Genomic DNA, 18404 nt, shown 5'->3' with positions numbered 1-18404 from the left:
CACAGGAATAACACATCAAGCGCCCCCTCTGCGTCAGACAAAACGTAAGGAACGTAAGAAAACACTTCCGGGTGTCTTTGACGCTTCCTTTAAGTTGGTAGCTTTTTTTTGTTAAAGCGGTTTAAGTTTGGTTTGTTTTGTTAAATAAATATGAAAAGATAACAGATAGAAGACGGAAGAAGAAACACGGACCGTTAAAAGAAGAAGGAAGTTTGTTTTTAACGCCCTGAAGGTAAAAAGAAACGTTAAAATGTCTGTTTTTATCCGTTTTAACCTCTTTAAATACTGTTATTGTTACGTAAACAAGTTAAAAGTGATATTTACATCGGTTCCAATCACTTGGTTATGAGTGGAAACAGTTAATATATCAGCAGAGTTTACCTGGTTAGAAGGGGACAAAATGTCTTCAGTTACTTTAGCTTAAAAACATCAACAAACTGAGCTTTTTACACTAAACATGCTAGTTTTTTAGCTTAACCCAACCAAAGCTAATGCATTATATGGTCATTTTAAATACTGTAGTTGTATTTAAATACTTAAAGCACAAGTTAGTACTTTCTGTGTGTATTTATCTTCTTTATACATCAATTCCACTTCATGTCAGGGAATATAATGCACTTTTTGTACTTATTATCTGTCATAATTAGCTACCAGTTACTTTCTTTATATAAGAAAACAATGTATAAAAAGTCCTGAATACAAACTGGTTTATTGTAAGGGGGATAATCCTCAATATACACATGCCAGAAAAATAAAAAACTTCATAAAGCAGTTTAAAGTAAGAATATTGATGTGTTTATATATCACTTTATGGCTTACATATCCCAAAAATATCTACCTACCTCTCTCTCTCTACCTACCTACCTACCCACCCACCCACCCACCCACCTACCCACCTACCCACCTACCCACCTACCTACCTACCTACCTACCTACCCACCTACCTACCTACCTACCTACCTACCTACCTACCTACCTACCTACCTACCTACCTACCTACCTACCTACCTACCTACCTACCTACCTACCTACCTACCTACCTACCTACCTACCTACCTACCTACCTACCTACCTACCTACCTACCTACCTCCTACCTACCTACCTACCTACCTACCTACCTACCTACCTACCTACCTACCTACCTACCTACCTACCTACCTACCTCTCTACCTACCTACCTCTCTACCTACCTACCTACCTCTCTCTCTCTCTCTCTCTACCTACCTACCTACCTACCTACCTACCTACCTATCCGTCTATCTAAAAAGTAGAACGGTGGATAATAAGCTAACTGTGACCCAGTTGTATTTTATTCAACGTACATGAAACAAAACGCTGTTCATGCGGAAGTTAAATCTTATCTATCTTCCTGTTGGTAAGCAGAAGTACAGATAACCACAGTTTAACATTAATTTAAATAGCTATACTAGTGTTGTCATGTACGGGGGAAAAAAACGTAATGCTGAAATCAAACCAAACTTTAATCTATAATTGTTATCCCCTCTCAGGTCAAAGCTCACTTTATATATTGTTACTTATCAAAACACCTGAGATGATTTGTACTTTGCACTGACTGAAGATTAAGGTGCATTACTTTATTACTTCAGACGGGAAAGAGGTAAAGGTGTATCAGACATCTTATCATTGAACTGAATTAATTATTTTATTTTAGGTTTAACCCTCACCCTGTTTCAAAGAGGCCCCAGTATGCTTTCCTTTAGGTTTGGATGCATGTAAATGGTCTGCAAAGGCTCAAATCCCTGAGTTACCTTCCAGTTAATACACTTTAATAAAATGTATTATGTCAAAAAAGCCCCATAATTATATTAGGTTTGGTGAAAGCAATAGTAATAAGTTGAACCTAATATTTTTAACTTAACTTTAATAGTATTGCTTTCAGCTAACCTGATACAGTTATGTGAAATGTGTTGACATGACACATTTAATTTAAGGTCAACATTTTAGTTTTTTCAGTGTAGACGGATATGTGTGCTTCTGCCTGTTCACCACCAGGGGGCGCTGCTTACCCACTCCGACATTATTCTGCATTGAGGAGAAATTGAGGAAACAGGATAAATAGAAAAAGGAAAGTAAATACAAAAAAAGTAACAAATAAATAAATAAATATAAAAAAAGATTAAATTCAACCTAAATAATTCATTTAAAAAATCATCGATAAAATAAATTAAATTAAATAAATTCATGCCATAAAAAAATCTTTCAATACTTTTAAATATTCCTCTACACTAAATATACAAGATGAAATAAATACAATTGTATAGCTAGTAAATTATTAATTATTACTTAATTAAAATAAGAGTTGAGATACGCAACTCAAACACTTTCAGCTTCAGCCTGTGTTGGATAAACTCTCCGCTTTAAAAGTCTGATTTCTGTCAGGATTTCTCAATAATACATTTATATATAAACTTTATTTATTGATGTTTCTTCGTCTGTTTGCAGGAGTGAGTAGAAGATGATGGAGGAGGTGGAGCAGAGAGGAGGAGCACAGGAGGGGGAAGAGGACGCTCATCCCACGGTAACATATATTACAATGTGGCTAATTTATGCAGTAATACTCCCACAACAATCAATTAAAGGGGACCTATCATGCAAAATGCACTTTTTGAAGTCTTTTATACATAAATATGTGTCCCCGGTGTGTCGGGGAACTCATGCAGCGTCAGAAAATAAAACCCTCTCTCTTTTCCTCCGTTGAGCTCCATACTGTTTCAGAAATAATCCTTGATAATCCATGATATGGCGTTTCATCACGGCAGTATTTAGTTTAGACAGTAGCTGCCGGGTCCCGCATGAACTCAGCCCCCTCCTTTTTTTTTTAATCAATTTTAAAAAACAATTGACATTTTCTATAAAGCTAAAAAAGAACAAAAAAAGCATTGCAGCATGCATTTTTAAAAGTAAAAACATTATTTTTTATATATATAATTTGTACTCTTGTAAAAAAAAAAGCCTTGAATTATTTGGTAAATGCATTCAAACTATAGAGTAAACACTGGTTAATCCGGGGTGTAACACTGACTGGTGTGTGTGTAATCAGCTGATCACACACACACACCAAACAGACGTACGTGTGTGGTGTATTGGTTCTTTACAGATCCTCCTCACACAGCAGAATGAAAGGAAAGGAACAGCGTTCATAATGTTATCAGAGAGGAAGATAAGCGGCCATTGTTGAAACAGGAAGTGACTCACCTGCGTGCGGAGAAGCAATAAAGGGTCGATTTAATGTTAATTCATTAAAGCATGTTATAACCGAGTCATGACATCGTCGTTTACTGCTTGATGGCACCAAACAAAATCCACATTTGTATTTAATATGCTCAAGTAGCGTTATGGTGCGTTCAGGCTCTACTCAGTAAGTTATAACGCTGTCACGATTTGTTCAAATGGAAAATGTGGTTTTATTGAATGAGAACTGATACATTTATTTTTTTAAATCCATCTTTTTGGAGCGGCTACTTCCTGTCACACTAACCTTTAGAAAGGGGTGTGTGTGTGTGTGTGTGTGTGTGTGTGTGTGTGTGTGTGTGTGTGTGTGTGTGTGTGTGTCCTCTCATCTGCGTCAGGTGAGCACTGCCAGGCGGCCAATCGCAGCGGGGAGCCATCATCTCCATGGCAACCTCACAACCTTTTGATCTGGCTTCCGATTGGCCGCCTGCTAATCTCCCGGTTCCCACGGCGATCCTCAGGTTGCCACGGCGCTTTGATTTCTGACCTCTGACCTCTCAGTTCCTGTTCTAGGAACTGATGCTGCCTTCAAATGCAGTGGGAAATTTAAAAAATCCAGCTGTAGGGCTTCTGGGCAGTGGCATAGAAGAAGTATAGAGTCAGGGATTTGAACCTGCCAGCTCGCTGTCAAATCTGCTTTTTACGGACTTTAATTCAGCTCCTTGAAGTAAACAAGTTAAGCTCCTTTGTATAGAGAGATCAGCGCTAATTTTGGAGCAACGGTACACAAGGTTTGGACTGCTAGAAATGAGTTCAGGTGTATATCAGTATGTAGTGTCTCTACTTTAAAGAGTCCTCTCCTGCTGATGTTCAGGTGTATATCAGTATGTAGCATCTCTACTTTAAAGAGTCCTCTCCTGCTGATGTTCAGGTGTATATCAGTATGTAGTGTCTCTACTTTAAAGAGTCCTCTCCTGCTGATGTTCAGGTGTATATCAGTATGTAGTGTCTCTACTTTAAAGAGTCCTCTCCTGCTGATGTTCAGGTGTATATCAGTATGTAGTGTCTCTACTTTAAAGAGTCCTCTCCTGCTGATGTTCAGGTGTATATCAGTATGTAGTGTCTCTACTTTAAAGAGTCCTCTCCTGCTGATGTTCAGGTGTATATCAGTATGTAGTGTCTGACTTCCTTTTTAATTTCCTACAGGACGCTAACAGTAACTGCAACCACGCAGACAACAATGTCACTTCCTGTCCAGCTGAGGCCCCGCCAGTGTTCAGCTTTGAAAGTAAACTAAATCAATTGTTTACTTTAATTACGTTGTTTTGTTGTGATGTGAATCCATATTAACTGTTGACCCCGACCCCTTCAGGGACCCCTCAGAAAAACGATCCTGTGGTTATTCAAGGAAACAACAAGAACCCGGCCACTGAGAAGCTGGAAAGAGTCCGCAAGTGGAGCATCACCAGATACAAGGTGAGAGACATATTTTATAACACTATAATTATACATTTAATTTAGATTTAAAATCTTCTATGTGCAGTACCACTCTTTGCCTGAATGGGGACTAATGGGGAGGTGGGGGCGCTGTTTCACCATAACACATTTATATGCCTGTTTTCCTAACAGTAGATATGCAGAAAATTGGTTTTAATTTATTTTTATTTTAAAATATTGGGAGATGACCCTTTCCATGATGTATTTTCTAAGTTTGAACCACCATTTATTGATAAAAATTCTAATAAATACAAAAACTAACGCTGTCTACCTGCAGTACCACTCTCTGCCTGAATGGCCACAAATGGAAGGTGGGGGCGCTGTTTCACGAAAACACATTTATATGGCTGTTTCCTAACTGTAGATATGCAGAACATGTGTTTTTTTTTTTTTTTTTTTATATATTGGGAGATGACCCCTAGCCATGATGTTTTTTCTAAGTTTGCACCACTATTTATAGATAAATATTCAAATATTCCTCCTGCAGTGCACAAGGCAGGCTCTTTCGGAGAAACTGGGTCGTGGTTCTCGGACTGTGGATCTGGATCTGGAGCCTCGGCTGGAGCTTCTGAAGGACGACCGGCAGCGCTACGATCACATGACCAAGCTCGCCCAGACGCTGGCCAATCAGCTCACTCAGTTCTCCGTTACCCAGAAGACACTGGGGGACGCCTTCGCCGATCTCAGCGTCAAAACACCAACGCTGCACGTGAGTCTAGCTTTGATGAAACAATAACATATGCCTTTTTTTTTTAAATGTTATTTTTTAGATGTTACATTTTATTTAGAATAATGTATAAATACAAAAATAAAATATATTATATAGACATAAGAATTTTAATTATATATTTGCGTGTAAATGTATTTTTATAGATGTAACCCTAAAAAGATAAAAAGCATAACAAATAATTATATTAAAAAATAATTTACAGTTAAAATGTGCACTAAAAATATATAAAATTAAAATGAATAAAAACATAAAAATAAACATAATAATAAAAAATATGCCACAAACGGACACACATTTAAATAAAAATAGGAAATTAAAGTTAAAAAGTGAACATAAAAATGTAACTACTACTGTAATTACAATAAAGACAGTAGTGTGTATACAAATACAGATTGTATTGATATATAGTGTAACACCAGTTGTTTAATATCAAAGATTTTATTTTTAAAGGGTTTTTAAAGCTTGTAGCATCATAAAGAGTTATTGAGTGCTTGCAGCTTCCTTTAAAGTATGTTAAAGGTGAATAAACAGGGATATAAACGTCTCCGTCTCTTCAGGTGGAGTTCGGTCTGAACGCCGAGGCTCAGAGGTTTCTGTCGAAGAGCAACGAGACGCTGACGACGGCCGTGAACGTTTTCACCTCCGACATGAACACGCTGGTGAACAAAACCATCGAGGACACCATGATCAACGCCAAGCAGTACGAGGCCGGCAGGTGGGGAACATGGATGTTTAATAAGAATGGATGTTTAATAAGAACTGGATACAGCGTTGGAGGCGGGGCTTGTTCATTCCTATGAGAGCTGCTCATTGGCTCATGAGAACAAAATGGCCTGACATTCTCGAGAGCACAACGTCACAGATTACCCGTCATCAGAGGTGGGAAGTAGTGGAGTACAAATACTTAGTTACTGTACTTAAGTACAAGTTTCTGGTATCAGTACTTTACTCCACGACTTATTTCTCTGACGACTTTTTACTTTGACTTCTTACATTTTGAACCCAAATACCTGTACTTTCTACTTCTCACATGTTGAACACAAATACCTGTACTTTCTACTTCTTACATGTTGAACACAAATACCTGTACTTTCTACTTCTTACATGTTGAACACAAATACCTGTACTTTCTACTTCTTACGTGTTGAACACAAATACATGTACTTTCTACTTCTTACATGTTGAACACAAATACCTGTACTTTCTACTTCTTACATTTCCCAAACAGGCTGGTTCCTTTAGTTTGAATGTGTGTTTGGTGGCGTGATCATTATTATTTAGAGTCATTGCGTGCCTATTGATTTGAACACGATCCGTGTATCCATCATTTCCTGGTCTTCTCTAAAGAAGAGGGACCAATGAAAACGTTGTCATGTTGCCGTTGTTCAGCATGGAAACATTCATTAGCTAACAATGACATTATTGTTCTATTAATATAAAGGGAGGTCAGGTACTCTTTAAAACAGCTGCTAGTTATGGGTACTTTTTACTGAAGTACATTTCAAAGCCTCTTTACTTTTACTTGAGTAAAGAAGTTTAGTCAGTACTTCTACTTTCACCAGAGTATTTTTAAACACGAGTATCTGTACTTCTACTTGAGTAAAGGATGTGTGGACTTTTGCCCTCTCTACCATCAGGCCTGGCTGTAACAAGGTTTCCCATTTCCTTGATTTATTAGAAGTGACTTGAACACAGCATGAGGGACAGCATTGGATGGTATTCTTGAAAACAGGGGAAGTCGTTAAAAGAAAAAAACGCTCAAAGTTTTGCCTTTTACATTGTTGCTAGGACCTGGTTTTTGAGCCATGGTGGATTACAGAAGAACTACACGCCCAATGTTCATGAAACTTTGGGAAAGGTTGCAGCATGGGTCAAGGGAAGGCTCCTTGAAACTTGTCTTGAATCCGATGACTACTTCTCTCTCCGAACGCCCTTCTAGTTTTGGTTGTACAGAAATATTGTTAAACTTCCCTCTGTTCCCAGGATCCAGTACGATGCGTACCGTGTGGATCTGGAGGAGCTGAACCTCGGACCCCGAGACCCTGAAACTCTTCCCAAACTGGAGCAGGCGCAGAGAGACTTCCAGAACCAGAGGGAGCAGTACCAGAGGATCAGAGAGGACCTGTCCGTCAAAGTGAAGCTGCTGCAGGAGAACAAGGTGGGTCTTTCTCCACCTCCACACATTTAAATACGGATGCATTGAAAATGACTAAATGTGTAATAATACTAAATGATAAAACAGCTGGGAGAGGACAGGAGGAGTACCATCACTAGAGCTGCAAAAACATCCTCTTTGATTTCACAAACCAAATCAATTAATACTTCTAAATGTTAAATGTCCTAACATAAGAAACATTACAAACGGTCTTAAGTATATTGTAACTTAACAAGGAAAGAGTACAGATCTTAGCGTTAGACATTATGGTATTTCATTTAGAATACTCACACACACACACACTCACTCACTCACACACTCACACACACTCACACACACTCACACACACACACACTCACACACTCACACACTCACACACACACACACACTCACACTCACACTCACACACACACTCACACACACACTCACACACACACTCACACACACTCACACACACACTCACACACACACACACACACACTCACACACTCGCACTCACACTCACACACACACTCGCACACTCACACACACACTCACACACTCACACTCACACACACATACACACATACACACATACACACACACACACACACACACACACACACACACACACACACACACTCACGCTCACACAGATATAACCAGATAACATACAGTATGACAGAATGGCGTGGATAGAGAATATTAAATATAATATATTATCCGTATCCTCCCCGCAGGTGAAGGTCCTCCACCAGCAGCTGTTTCTGCTTCACAGCGCCGTCGCCGCTCACAGTTTATCGTGTCAGAATTTCCTCCAAAAAAACGTCCAGCAGGTCAGTGAACGCCTCACGAACCCAGCTGTCGACGCTCCGTCCTGGTTGGAGGAGAGCTGACGACACGGAAAAACCAAAAAGAATCAGCCTCGAGCTCGGGTGTTTTTGGGATTAATGGAGTGAAGACGCTCGGTGGATTTGGGAGAGTCAGGTTGGGTTTGATTTCAGACCTCTGGGAAACTCTGGATAAATAAATGTTTGCTACAGAAATGGGGAAGTTAAATAGATTAGAGGTTAATTAAATATGATGGATGTTGACTGAGTTTATTCAGGTCTAAAAAGGCTTGAACAAGATGTCATTTTCCTGCTCTAAAAGTGTCTAAAATCCTTTTTTTTCTCAGGGTTTTATTTATTTAATTCTAAAATACAACAAAATACAATACTGCTAAAAATATATTAAAATAATCAGCAAATCAGAGGTTAGTCATCAATTAAAAAAAAATTAAAAACATTACAGGAAATGTATCAGGATTATTATTTATGTCACTGATAAAATAAAGTAAAGAAATAAGGGAAATAATGTCAAATGAAATATATAATTACCAAATAGGACTCCATCCATTTTGTCAGCATCATTATTATATCCACCCGTTCTTCCCCAAACTTTATTTCCAATTCTCATGTTTATTTTTTCCATTTCATTTCCTTCCATTTTGAGTTTATTAAGTTATCACCTTCAATCTATGAAATGCTTGCTACAAGGAATGAGTGAGATATCTCTAATTTCCCAATTAGTCGGCTAATAATTGGGTTTTTATTTAGAGAAATGCTAAATATTTGATATAATAGATATGAACCCGACGCCTCCAGACCAACTGTCTGTGGTTTGAAGAATTGTTTTTTGTACTTCATATATTTTTCCACAGACTTGCAGTTTTCTGAACTCAGTCTCCGTGCGTTTGGAGTAAAGCTATAATCCTGAGCGGCACTAAGCTTTCCTTTGAACTCCAAATCCTCCGCAGTCAGAAACTCTCAGAAACTCTCAGCCTCTGAAACGGCACCAAAACATTCCCTCTGTTTCTGCAGCCATCGGAAGTTATTTCACTAAAAAGCTCAGAATCTGGTTCATCTGAGAGCCGGTGTTTTGTTCTGGATCAGAGATTAGATGTGACGTAAGAGAAGCGAGTCTATCGATCCATGCTCAACAAAGAGAGGTGCAGGAATGAGTCCTAAAACCCTCAAATGAGTCAGCATAACAGGTTGTAAAATGCTGAAATTAGTCATCAAAAAGAAGTCCTTAAACCATGAAATGAGTCAGCATAATGAGTCTTTAAACCCAGAAATGAGTCAGCATAATGAGTCCTTAAACCATGAAATGAGTCGGCATAATGAGTCTTTAAACCCAGAAATGAGTCAGCATAATGAGTCTTTAAACCCAGAAATGAGTCAGCATAATGAGTCTTTAAACCCAGAAATGAGTCAGCATAATGAGTCCTTAAAACGTGTCATCAAAATGAGTCAGCATAATGAGTCTTTAAACGCAGAAATGAGTCAGCATAATGAGTCTTTAAACCCAGAAATGAGTCAGCATAATGAGTCTTTAAACCCAGAAATGAGTCAGCATAATGAGTCTTTAAACCCAGAAATGAGTCGGCATAATGAGTCTTTAAACCCTGAAATGAGTCGGAATAATGAGTCCTTAAAACGTGTCATCAAAATGAGTCAGCATAATGAGTCTTTAAACCCAGAAATGAGTCAGCATAATGAGTCCTTAAAACGTGTCATCAAAATGAGTCAGCATAATGAGTCTTTAAACGCAGAAATGAGTCAGCATAATGAGTCTTTAAACCCAGAAATGAGTCAGCATAATGAGTCTTTAAACCCAGAAATGAGTCAGCATAATGAGTCTTTAAACCCAGAAATGAGTCAGCATAATGAGTCTTTAAACTCTGAAATGAGTCAGCATAATGAGTCCTTAAAACTCTGAAATGAGTCAGCATAATGAGTCTTTAAACTCTGAAATGAGTCAGCATAATGAGTCTTTAAACTCTGAAACGAATCAGCTTATTTAGCCTTAAAACCCGACCTTCTTCTTCTTGGTAAAGAGAGGTGGAGGCGGCACCAAGGGGAGCAAACAAGGACCGAAGCAAACAAAAAAGCGTAGAGTTTCCTCAACAAGAAGATAAAAAAACGTAATTTGTGACGAGCCAAAACAATGCGCCTCGAAGAAACATCCGTTAAAACCAATTTATATGAAACATTTCATCAGAAAGTATTTAATCCTCTGTCTGTGGATAACTGTGTAATATACTTAGGCTTTATTCCTTTTCATTAAGTTCATAAAATGACCTTGTTTCCACCGTCCAGACGCACATTTAAAACACATTACGTTCTGCTGCTTTGTTCCAGTTTGAAGACGGCTAACGTACTTTTTAACAGTTTCATTCCTTTGTTTACTGGGGTTTAGGGTTTATGTGGGAGGAAAGGCGACAATATTTCCCTTCAACAACGACGCAAAAACCACGCCTTTAAAATCCAGATATTTAGTGGAAAATACTGAATAATTCTTCCACTTTTTCTGTGTTTTTCTCCTGAATTGAGACCAAAAACACTTTTGATTTATGTTGCGTTTTAAGGCGCTGTTATATTTAATTGCATCATGATGTCATTATTATGTATATTTCCTCGCACTCTTTGCACACTATCCAAAGCTAAATCTGCCTTAAATACTTCCTGTGAATTCCCTCTTTGTTAGCATGTATAATAGATGTGTTTTTGTTTGTGTGTCAACAACAATAACTATGCAATGTTTGTGTAAAAATGTGATTTGTTTTCCGCCAGTGAGTGCGTTTCCTCGACCTGTCCCACTTGATTTAGAACATCAAGTGAAAGGTGAATCCCAGTGACCTGTGTGGAGAAGTTTGGGGTTTTCCAGCGTCAGACTCAGAGCCGCTGCCCGCTGACTGTCCTCCAACTGATCACAATACAGGTTTAAAGAAATCCTCTCAAAACGCATCAAACAGACCAAAAAGAAAGGGTTCAAAGGGGATTGTGTTTATTTGACGTATCAATGTTTAAAAGAAGGACCAAAATGTAAATGAATTGTTTTTTTCTTGTGTTTGGTTGTAACTGCCAAATAAATCTATTTAAAGCAAACAAACTGTGTAACTGTTTAAATACGACCAACGTGTTAGAGTCAGTTTCATAATGAGGATACTTCTTCTTGTGTTTTGGGATTTCAGGTGATTTCCACGTTTGGTTTGTACCTTCCTCGAGTGAAAGTAGAGAAGTATTATCATCTAAATATAGTGGAAGTAGCGACAGTAAAAGTAGAAGTACTCAGATCTTGTTCTTGAGTAAAAGTAGAAGTACTCAGATCTTGTACTTGAGTAAAAGTAGAAGTACTCAGGTCTTGTACTTGAGTAAAAGTGGAAGTACTCAGATCTTGTTCTTGAGTAAAAGTAGAAGTACTCAGGTCTTGTACTTGAGTAAAAGTAGAAGTACTCAGATCTTGTTCTTGAGTAAAAGTAGAAGTACTCAGGTCTTGTACTTGAGTAAAAGTGGAAGTACTCAGGTCTTGTACTTGAGTAAAAGTAGAAGTACTCAGATCTTGTACTTGAGTAAAAGTAGAAGTACTCAGATCTTGTTCTTGAGTAAAAGTAGAAGTACTCAGATCTTGTACTTGAGTAAAAGTGGAAGTACTCAGGTCTTGTACTTGAGTAAAAGTAGAAGTACTCAGGTCTTGTACTTAGTAAAAGTAGAAGTACTCAGGTCTTGTACTTAGTAAAAGTAGAAGTACTCAGATCTTGTACTTGAGTAAAAGTAGAAGTACTCAGATCTTGTACTTGAGTAAAAGTAGAAGTACTCAGGTCTTGTACTTGAGTAAAAGTAGAAGTACTCAGATCTTGTACTTGAGTAAAAGTAGAAGTACTCAGGTCTTGTACTTGAGTAAAAGTAGAAGTACTCAGGTCTTGTACTTGAGTAAAAGTAGAAGTACTCAGGTCTTGTACTTGAGTAAAAGTAGAAGTACTTAGATCTTGTACTTAGTAAAAGTAGAAGTACCAGAGTGTAGGAATACTCTGTTACAGTAAAAGTACTGCATTCAAAATATTCCTCAAGTAAAAGTAGAAAAGTATTATCATCAAAATATAGTGAAAGTAGCGACAGTAAAGGTAGTCATTGTGCAGATTGGTCCATTTCAGAATAATATATATGATATGTTTTATAATGATTGATCATGAAAGTGTTCTCAAAGCTGGTAAAGGTGCAGCTAGTTTGAATGACTTTGTATACTGCAGGGTAGCTTGTGAATTTACTCCAGGTGGAACTAAAGTCTGATTTAACACTTGATTATATTTCACATCATTCATCCACATCTGTAAAGTAACTAAAGGTATTAAATACATGTAGTGGAGGAAAAGTATACAGTAGCATAAAATGGAAATACTGCGTTAGTATAGAGTGGGTTCCTCTCTTAAATCGGGTGTTTTTATAATAAGACCCTGGTCTGTTTGTGGTAATGTTGTCAAAGAGAGGCAATTACTCACCAGGCAACACTAAAACTCATTTGATGTGTGTGTGTGTGTGTGTGTGTGTGTGTGTGTGTGTGTGTGTGTTTCATCTATGGACCCTATTGTAGTGAAAGTGTTGATTCACTTTTTGTCAGGACTGTATAGTTTGTCATTAAATAAATAACTGCAGCAAAGGTTATTCACTCAAGTACTTTATTTAAATAACATTTTTGCAGCGTAATACTTACTCAAACAGTATATTGTTTTTTTACTACATTTACTGACTGATTTAAAGCTACAGCATACTCACTGTATGTGTGTATTTTGTTGTATATGTGTGTATTTTTGTGTATATGTGTGTGTATGTTGTCATTTTTTTGCCAAGGGTGGGACTGGTAGAGCTTATCTTGGCCACACACAGTTAAGTGTGTGTGTGTGTGTGTGTGTGTGTGTGTGTGTGTGTGTGTGTGTGTGTGTGTGTGTGTGTGTGTGTGTGTGTGTGTGTGTGTGTGTGTGTGTGTGTGTGTGTGTGTGTGTGTGTGTGTGTGTGTGTGTTTCTCTCCCTCATAGCAGGTGGGCGTGTTCGTTAGAAAGCGCCTTCCCTTCCACCTGAGTGATCGCGCATGCGCAGACCTCTTTCTCTCTCGCTCTCTCGCAGGAATGCTCTCTCTCTCTCTTACACACACACGCACACGCACGCACACACACACACACGCATGCAGCCGGTGTCAGTGTGTGTGTCGGTCGCTGCCTGTGGATGCCAACCGGGATTAGTGAGCCTTATTTTCGGTCCATTTGGAGGTTTTTAATCCGGGGTTTGGAGCACGAAAGCCCGCATCAGTGGAGCCGTTCACCCCGGTGAGTTTAGACTCTAATTACCCTTTATTTGTATTTGTTTTTAACCCCTGATGGTATAAATGTGACATCCAGTTCACATTAGTGCTGGTGGGAATTAACTCTGCGTGCTAACAGGCTGTGTTTCTGAACCCCCTCCAGACTACACTCACATTTTACCTGTTTTTGGTAAAACAGCTTATATTTAGCATCTGTAATATTCCTATAGTGGTTTTTATTATAGTGTTTAATCTCTAGAATAACTCGGCAGTGACACTACATTAGAATTTAAGGTCTTAAATATTCCTATGTTGTGTTGTGTTTAGATGGTCATTAAATGCATCTGTGGCTCATTTATTAATGTTTATAGAATATCCTTGTAGGTTTTTTGTAGTAAAATCAACATTGAGGGTTTTTTTACGTGGTGTTTAATATATTAATATTATATTTATCCTATTTCTGCAGTGTGTTTGGAGTATTTATGTCTCATAATACTCCTATAGTGATATTGTGAATATAGCTTACCATAAAGAGACAAACAGTGTGTCTTTTCTGCTCAGAATAACCTTAATTTAAAATGTTTTTATTGTGTTTATCCTCTAAAAAATATCAAGATTAGTCATTGGGAGTTGTCTTTTACTGACTTTATGGCGCTTACTTGATCTAATACCTCTAAAATATACTTTAAATTACTGTATGTGGTGCTTTATGTGCAGTGTTATTGCTTTACTGTTCACTGAAGTATAAATATTACATTACTGACTCTCTGGTGTTTAGTTATATGTGGTATTTCTATAATATCTCTTGAAGTACATATTATAGTATTTGTGTTTTTGTTGGTATTTTTTCCACTTTAGTGCCGCTATAACTCTCTTTTACTAAGTCTCAGTGACGTATAGCTTCACTATGAATGCACCTTTTTAAAATATCTTATAAATTAGAACTTAAAATATGATAATACGTGCATATCGTTAAATTGCCAGAGTCAAAATAGACAGAAAATGTTGGATTTATTTTCTGAAAATGTGCTTTGTACTCCTTCAGTACTCTATTCAAATCTATAGCAATTTATAATTAAGTTCATGCATGCTTTTAAGTGTATAAGCAGGGAGAAAAGGAGGTTTTCTACATTAGTTTTTAACTGGTTTTCAGTCCTCCGGGTGTTGACATTACTAACTGCCAACATAAGAAACTCACCTGCAAGTAGGTCACAGAAAGGATCAGAGAACATATAATACAGTCCTTCTTCTACTACTAATATACTCAAGGAACTATGAGAAATTGTCAGAAATAGCCAATATATATCCAACAAATCATCCAAAAATCTACCCCAGAAAAATGTGCAGAAGCCCTTCAAAAATCTACCTGGAAACAACCAAAATAAAATACGAAAATCTGCTAAAAATAGTATTTTTTTTGTCAATCGTGAGATATCATGAATCATATTTCATACATCAAATCATCCAATAAGTGTGTGTGTTGTCTCCAGTAGAAAGGCAGGTGTGTGTGTGGTTGTGCGTGTGTGTGTGTGTGTGTAGTTGTGTTTCCTGCTGGTTCTCCCCCCAGGGCTTTCGGCAGATTGTACCCAGGCTCGGTGCTCCGTCAGCTGGGTGAATGTTCCGTCTGACCCCCTGACCCCCCCTGGAGCTCCGGATGACATTTTTAAATTCGGGTCGTTTTTTTTTTCGCCTTTCGTTTAGTGTAGCCATGGTAACCCCCAAAATGTAAAACCAGAGATTTAAAGGGCATTTCTTTTCAGCTTTTTAAACACTGTTTTTGGTACAAAACGGATGTGTTTTTCATGCAAATGGTGGTTTAAAAAAAAATCAATGTGGGGGGTCCTCGCTTAACCCCTGATCACACACACACACACGCACGCACGCACACGCACACACACACACACGTTTACTGTTGTTTGTCCGGTAAATAAGAGAGTTTTATTTGTGTTTCCACAGAGGTTCTGTTTGAGGTCCGTCTGTGATTCTGGAGACAGATTGAAATGTTTTTTTCGGGACAGGTTTTGTGAGGATTCCTCTTTTGTTTATTGCATATTTACTTGTTATTTATCTGATATTTCTCTGATCTTTTTTGCTAGATGGTTCATGGTTTCTTTGATGCTTTATGAGGTACACTTTGGATGTATTCTTGGATTATTCTTGGATCATTCTTGTTGGATTTCTTAGATATTCTTTGGTTTGATGTGGGTAGATTTTGTAAATAATTTATTTAATATTAATTGGTTATTTATAGGTAGATTATTAGATGATTGTAGGCTATTTAATGCTTATTTCTGGGCAGAGAATAAGATGGTTTGTTTCATATTTATGGTTATTTCTGGGTATAATGTTAGATATTTATTGGATATGTATTAGTCATTCCTGATTAATTTCATATATGGTTTCTTGGACATATATTAGACATTTCTGGGTCGAGTAATTTGGTATTTGGTGATTTTTTGGTAGGTTAATGGATCGTTTCTTCTCATTGTTAGCATGTATTCAGTACAGCTGAATATTAAGTACAAGTCATTATCCTGAAGACCCAAAATTGTACATTTCTGGATGCATTTGTCTACTGAGGGTATTTATATTCAGTCTGTTTGCTGTAACCCTCAAACTGAGAAAGAGTGGGAGCTAATCTGTAAACTGCAAGAGACAGAAATATAAAAATAAGATATTTAAAACTGCAATGACTCAGAGTCTGTCTGGAGCTTTTCACAGAGAAAACATCGTCACAGCGACGTCTCGGGGTGTTAATCACACTTTCGTGCACTGACAATGTGTAAAATATGTTAGAATAATAATTAGTCTTGGTTTTATTATTCATGGGTTAACTTTCATCTCTATTCCCAGTTTAAAATAAGACCAAAATGCTTCATTTCGTTGTCTTTAATTTGATAAACAGTGAGTTTTGTTATTTATATTCCCATAGACTTCCACCAATAACACATATGTAGAAATAATGATAATTACAATAGATTTTATTAATTTAAAAACAATTAAGTAATTCTGTTTACTTGTAAAATCAAGACCAGTTTAACTTCCTGTCTGATAATGGTGGTGTCAATCTTTGGTAACTTTACATTGAAGTGATTACAAACAAAATGCTGCGTTCACATGCAGCTCATTGTTCTGTTGAATTGAGTTACAGGTGGGTCACAGAGACACACCCGTAGAGAGACCGCTGACTCACCTGTTATATGAGCTGGACCAACACAGTCTCACGCCATTTTGTGTTATAGTCACAAAATTAATCTATTGATTCGTGTTCACCAACACGATTTTTGCATTTCTTTCGTGTCACACAGAACGATTTTAAATGCAATGTAAATAATAACAAATTAGAAGGAAAAAGAGATAAAAAAAATACAGATTTCAGTATTCTGACACAGAACGATTTTAGAAGCAATGTATTTCTATTGGTAGTGTGTTTCGTGCCTGCACCAAATAATAGTACATTAGAATAAAAAAGAAAATTAATAATAAGTATTCTGAGGCTCTGAGCCCCATTTATTTTCCTCGCGGACGGCAAAAAAAACTCCGACATTATACAATTTAAAATAAAAGGGTTAGGCTCAGGGTAAGATATTGAGTAAGAAAATGTTTTTATGAACCACACAGCTTCCGGTCTTCCAAGACCCGACCGGACTAAAAGACGTGGTGCAGGCACGAAACATACTACCAATAGAAATACATTGCTTTTAAAATCGTTCTGTGTGACACGAAAAAAATGTCACGATGCAAAAATTGTGTTGGTGAACACGAATCAATAGATTAAATTAATTTTGTGACTATAACACGAAATGCCGTGAGACTGGGTTGGCTGGACCTCTGTGGACATACTGCAGATCGCTGTAGTTCATTTATGTTGAATACGGTATTATTTTTTGTCAAAAGGAAGCACCTCAATACCAGAGATTTAGCTAAATGACCAGTAACATTCTCAATAAGTATTCAATACCTCAGTGAAAATACAAGACCAATGTACTTGAACATCCATCCATCCATCCATCTTCTCCCGCTTATCCGTGGTCGGGTCGCGGGGGTAGCAGTTCCAGCAGAGAGCCCCAAAAGTTCCTTTCCCTGCCCTCATCAACCAGCTCTGACTGGGGGATCCCAAGGCGCTCCCAGGCCAGCGAAGAGATATAATCCCTCCACCTGGTCCTAGGTCTACCTCTACCCCTACCCTATAGCAACAAGTGACTCCCTTAAATCCGAGTCCCTCCCGGATGACTGAACTTCTCACCTTATCCCTAAGGGAGACGCCAGCCACCCTGCGGAGAAAACCCATCTCGGCCGCTTGTATCCGCGATCTCGTTCTTCGGTCATGACTGTACTTGAACATACACTCCTTTATTTGCATACTAATTTATGTTGGGAAGATAAGGCCTGAATCTCTCTCAAATAGTTCATATAGTGTGAAAAAAATATGTTTTAGGAGATAACATTTGAACACATCCTGGTAAAGATATGTATTACCTTTCGTCTAAAACAAATTTTTACTGAATAGAGCGTGAACGCATCATACTGTAACTCTGTGGTGTGGTGGTCTAATGGATAGTGAGGTGGGCTGAAGATTGGAAGGTTGTGAGTTCAAATCCCGCCTGGAACAACACCACTAGTGTGCCCTTGAGTAAGGCACTTAGTCCTTAGTTACTCCAGGGAGAATGTCCCTGTAATTGGTCATTGTAAGTCGCTTTGGATAAAAACGTCAGCTAAATGTAATGTAA

At 37.8% G+C, this 18404-nt stretch overlaps 2 protein-coding genes across 2 annotated transcripts in view; both read left to right on the top strand.

Annotated features, from left to right (window-relative positions):
• Window positions 1-54: 54 nt before the first annotated feature.
• LOC117469829 (arfaptin-1-like) lies at window positions 55-11405 on the top strand. The gene is made up of 8 exons (XM_034114275.1): window positions 55-232; window positions 2465-2540; window positions 4400-4481; window positions 4566-4669; window positions 5178-5399; window positions 5978-6135; window positions 7404-7578; window positions 8295-11405. The coding sequence occupies exons 2-8, from the start codon at window positions 2478-2480 to the stop codon at window positions 8448-8450; spliced, it is 960 nt and encodes a 319-aa protein (XP_033970166.1). The 5' UTR covers window positions 55-232; window positions 2465-2477; the 3' UTR covers window positions 8451-11405.
• A 2139-nt stretch (window positions 11406-13544) lies between these two features.
• Window positions 13545-18404, top strand: part of LOC117469811 (FH2 domain-containing protein 1-like) — a 29818-nt gene continuing 24958 nt past the window's right edge. Inside the window, exon 1 of the mRNA XM_034114250.1 lies at window positions 13545-13699. The gene's annotated coding sequence lies outside the window, so the exon portion shown is untranslated. The remainder of the gene's footprint in view (window positions 13700-18404) is intronic.

This window comes from Trematomus bernacchii, unplaced genomic scaffold (genome assembly GCF_902827165.1).
Source record: "Trematomus bernacchii unplaced genomic scaffold, fTreBer1.1, whole genome shotgun sequence".
Lineage (NCBI taxonomy): Eukaryota > Metazoa > Chordata > Actinopteri > Perciformes > Nototheniidae > Trematomus > Trematomus bernacchii.
This window is presented reverse-complemented; position numbering and strand designations above follow the sequence as displayed.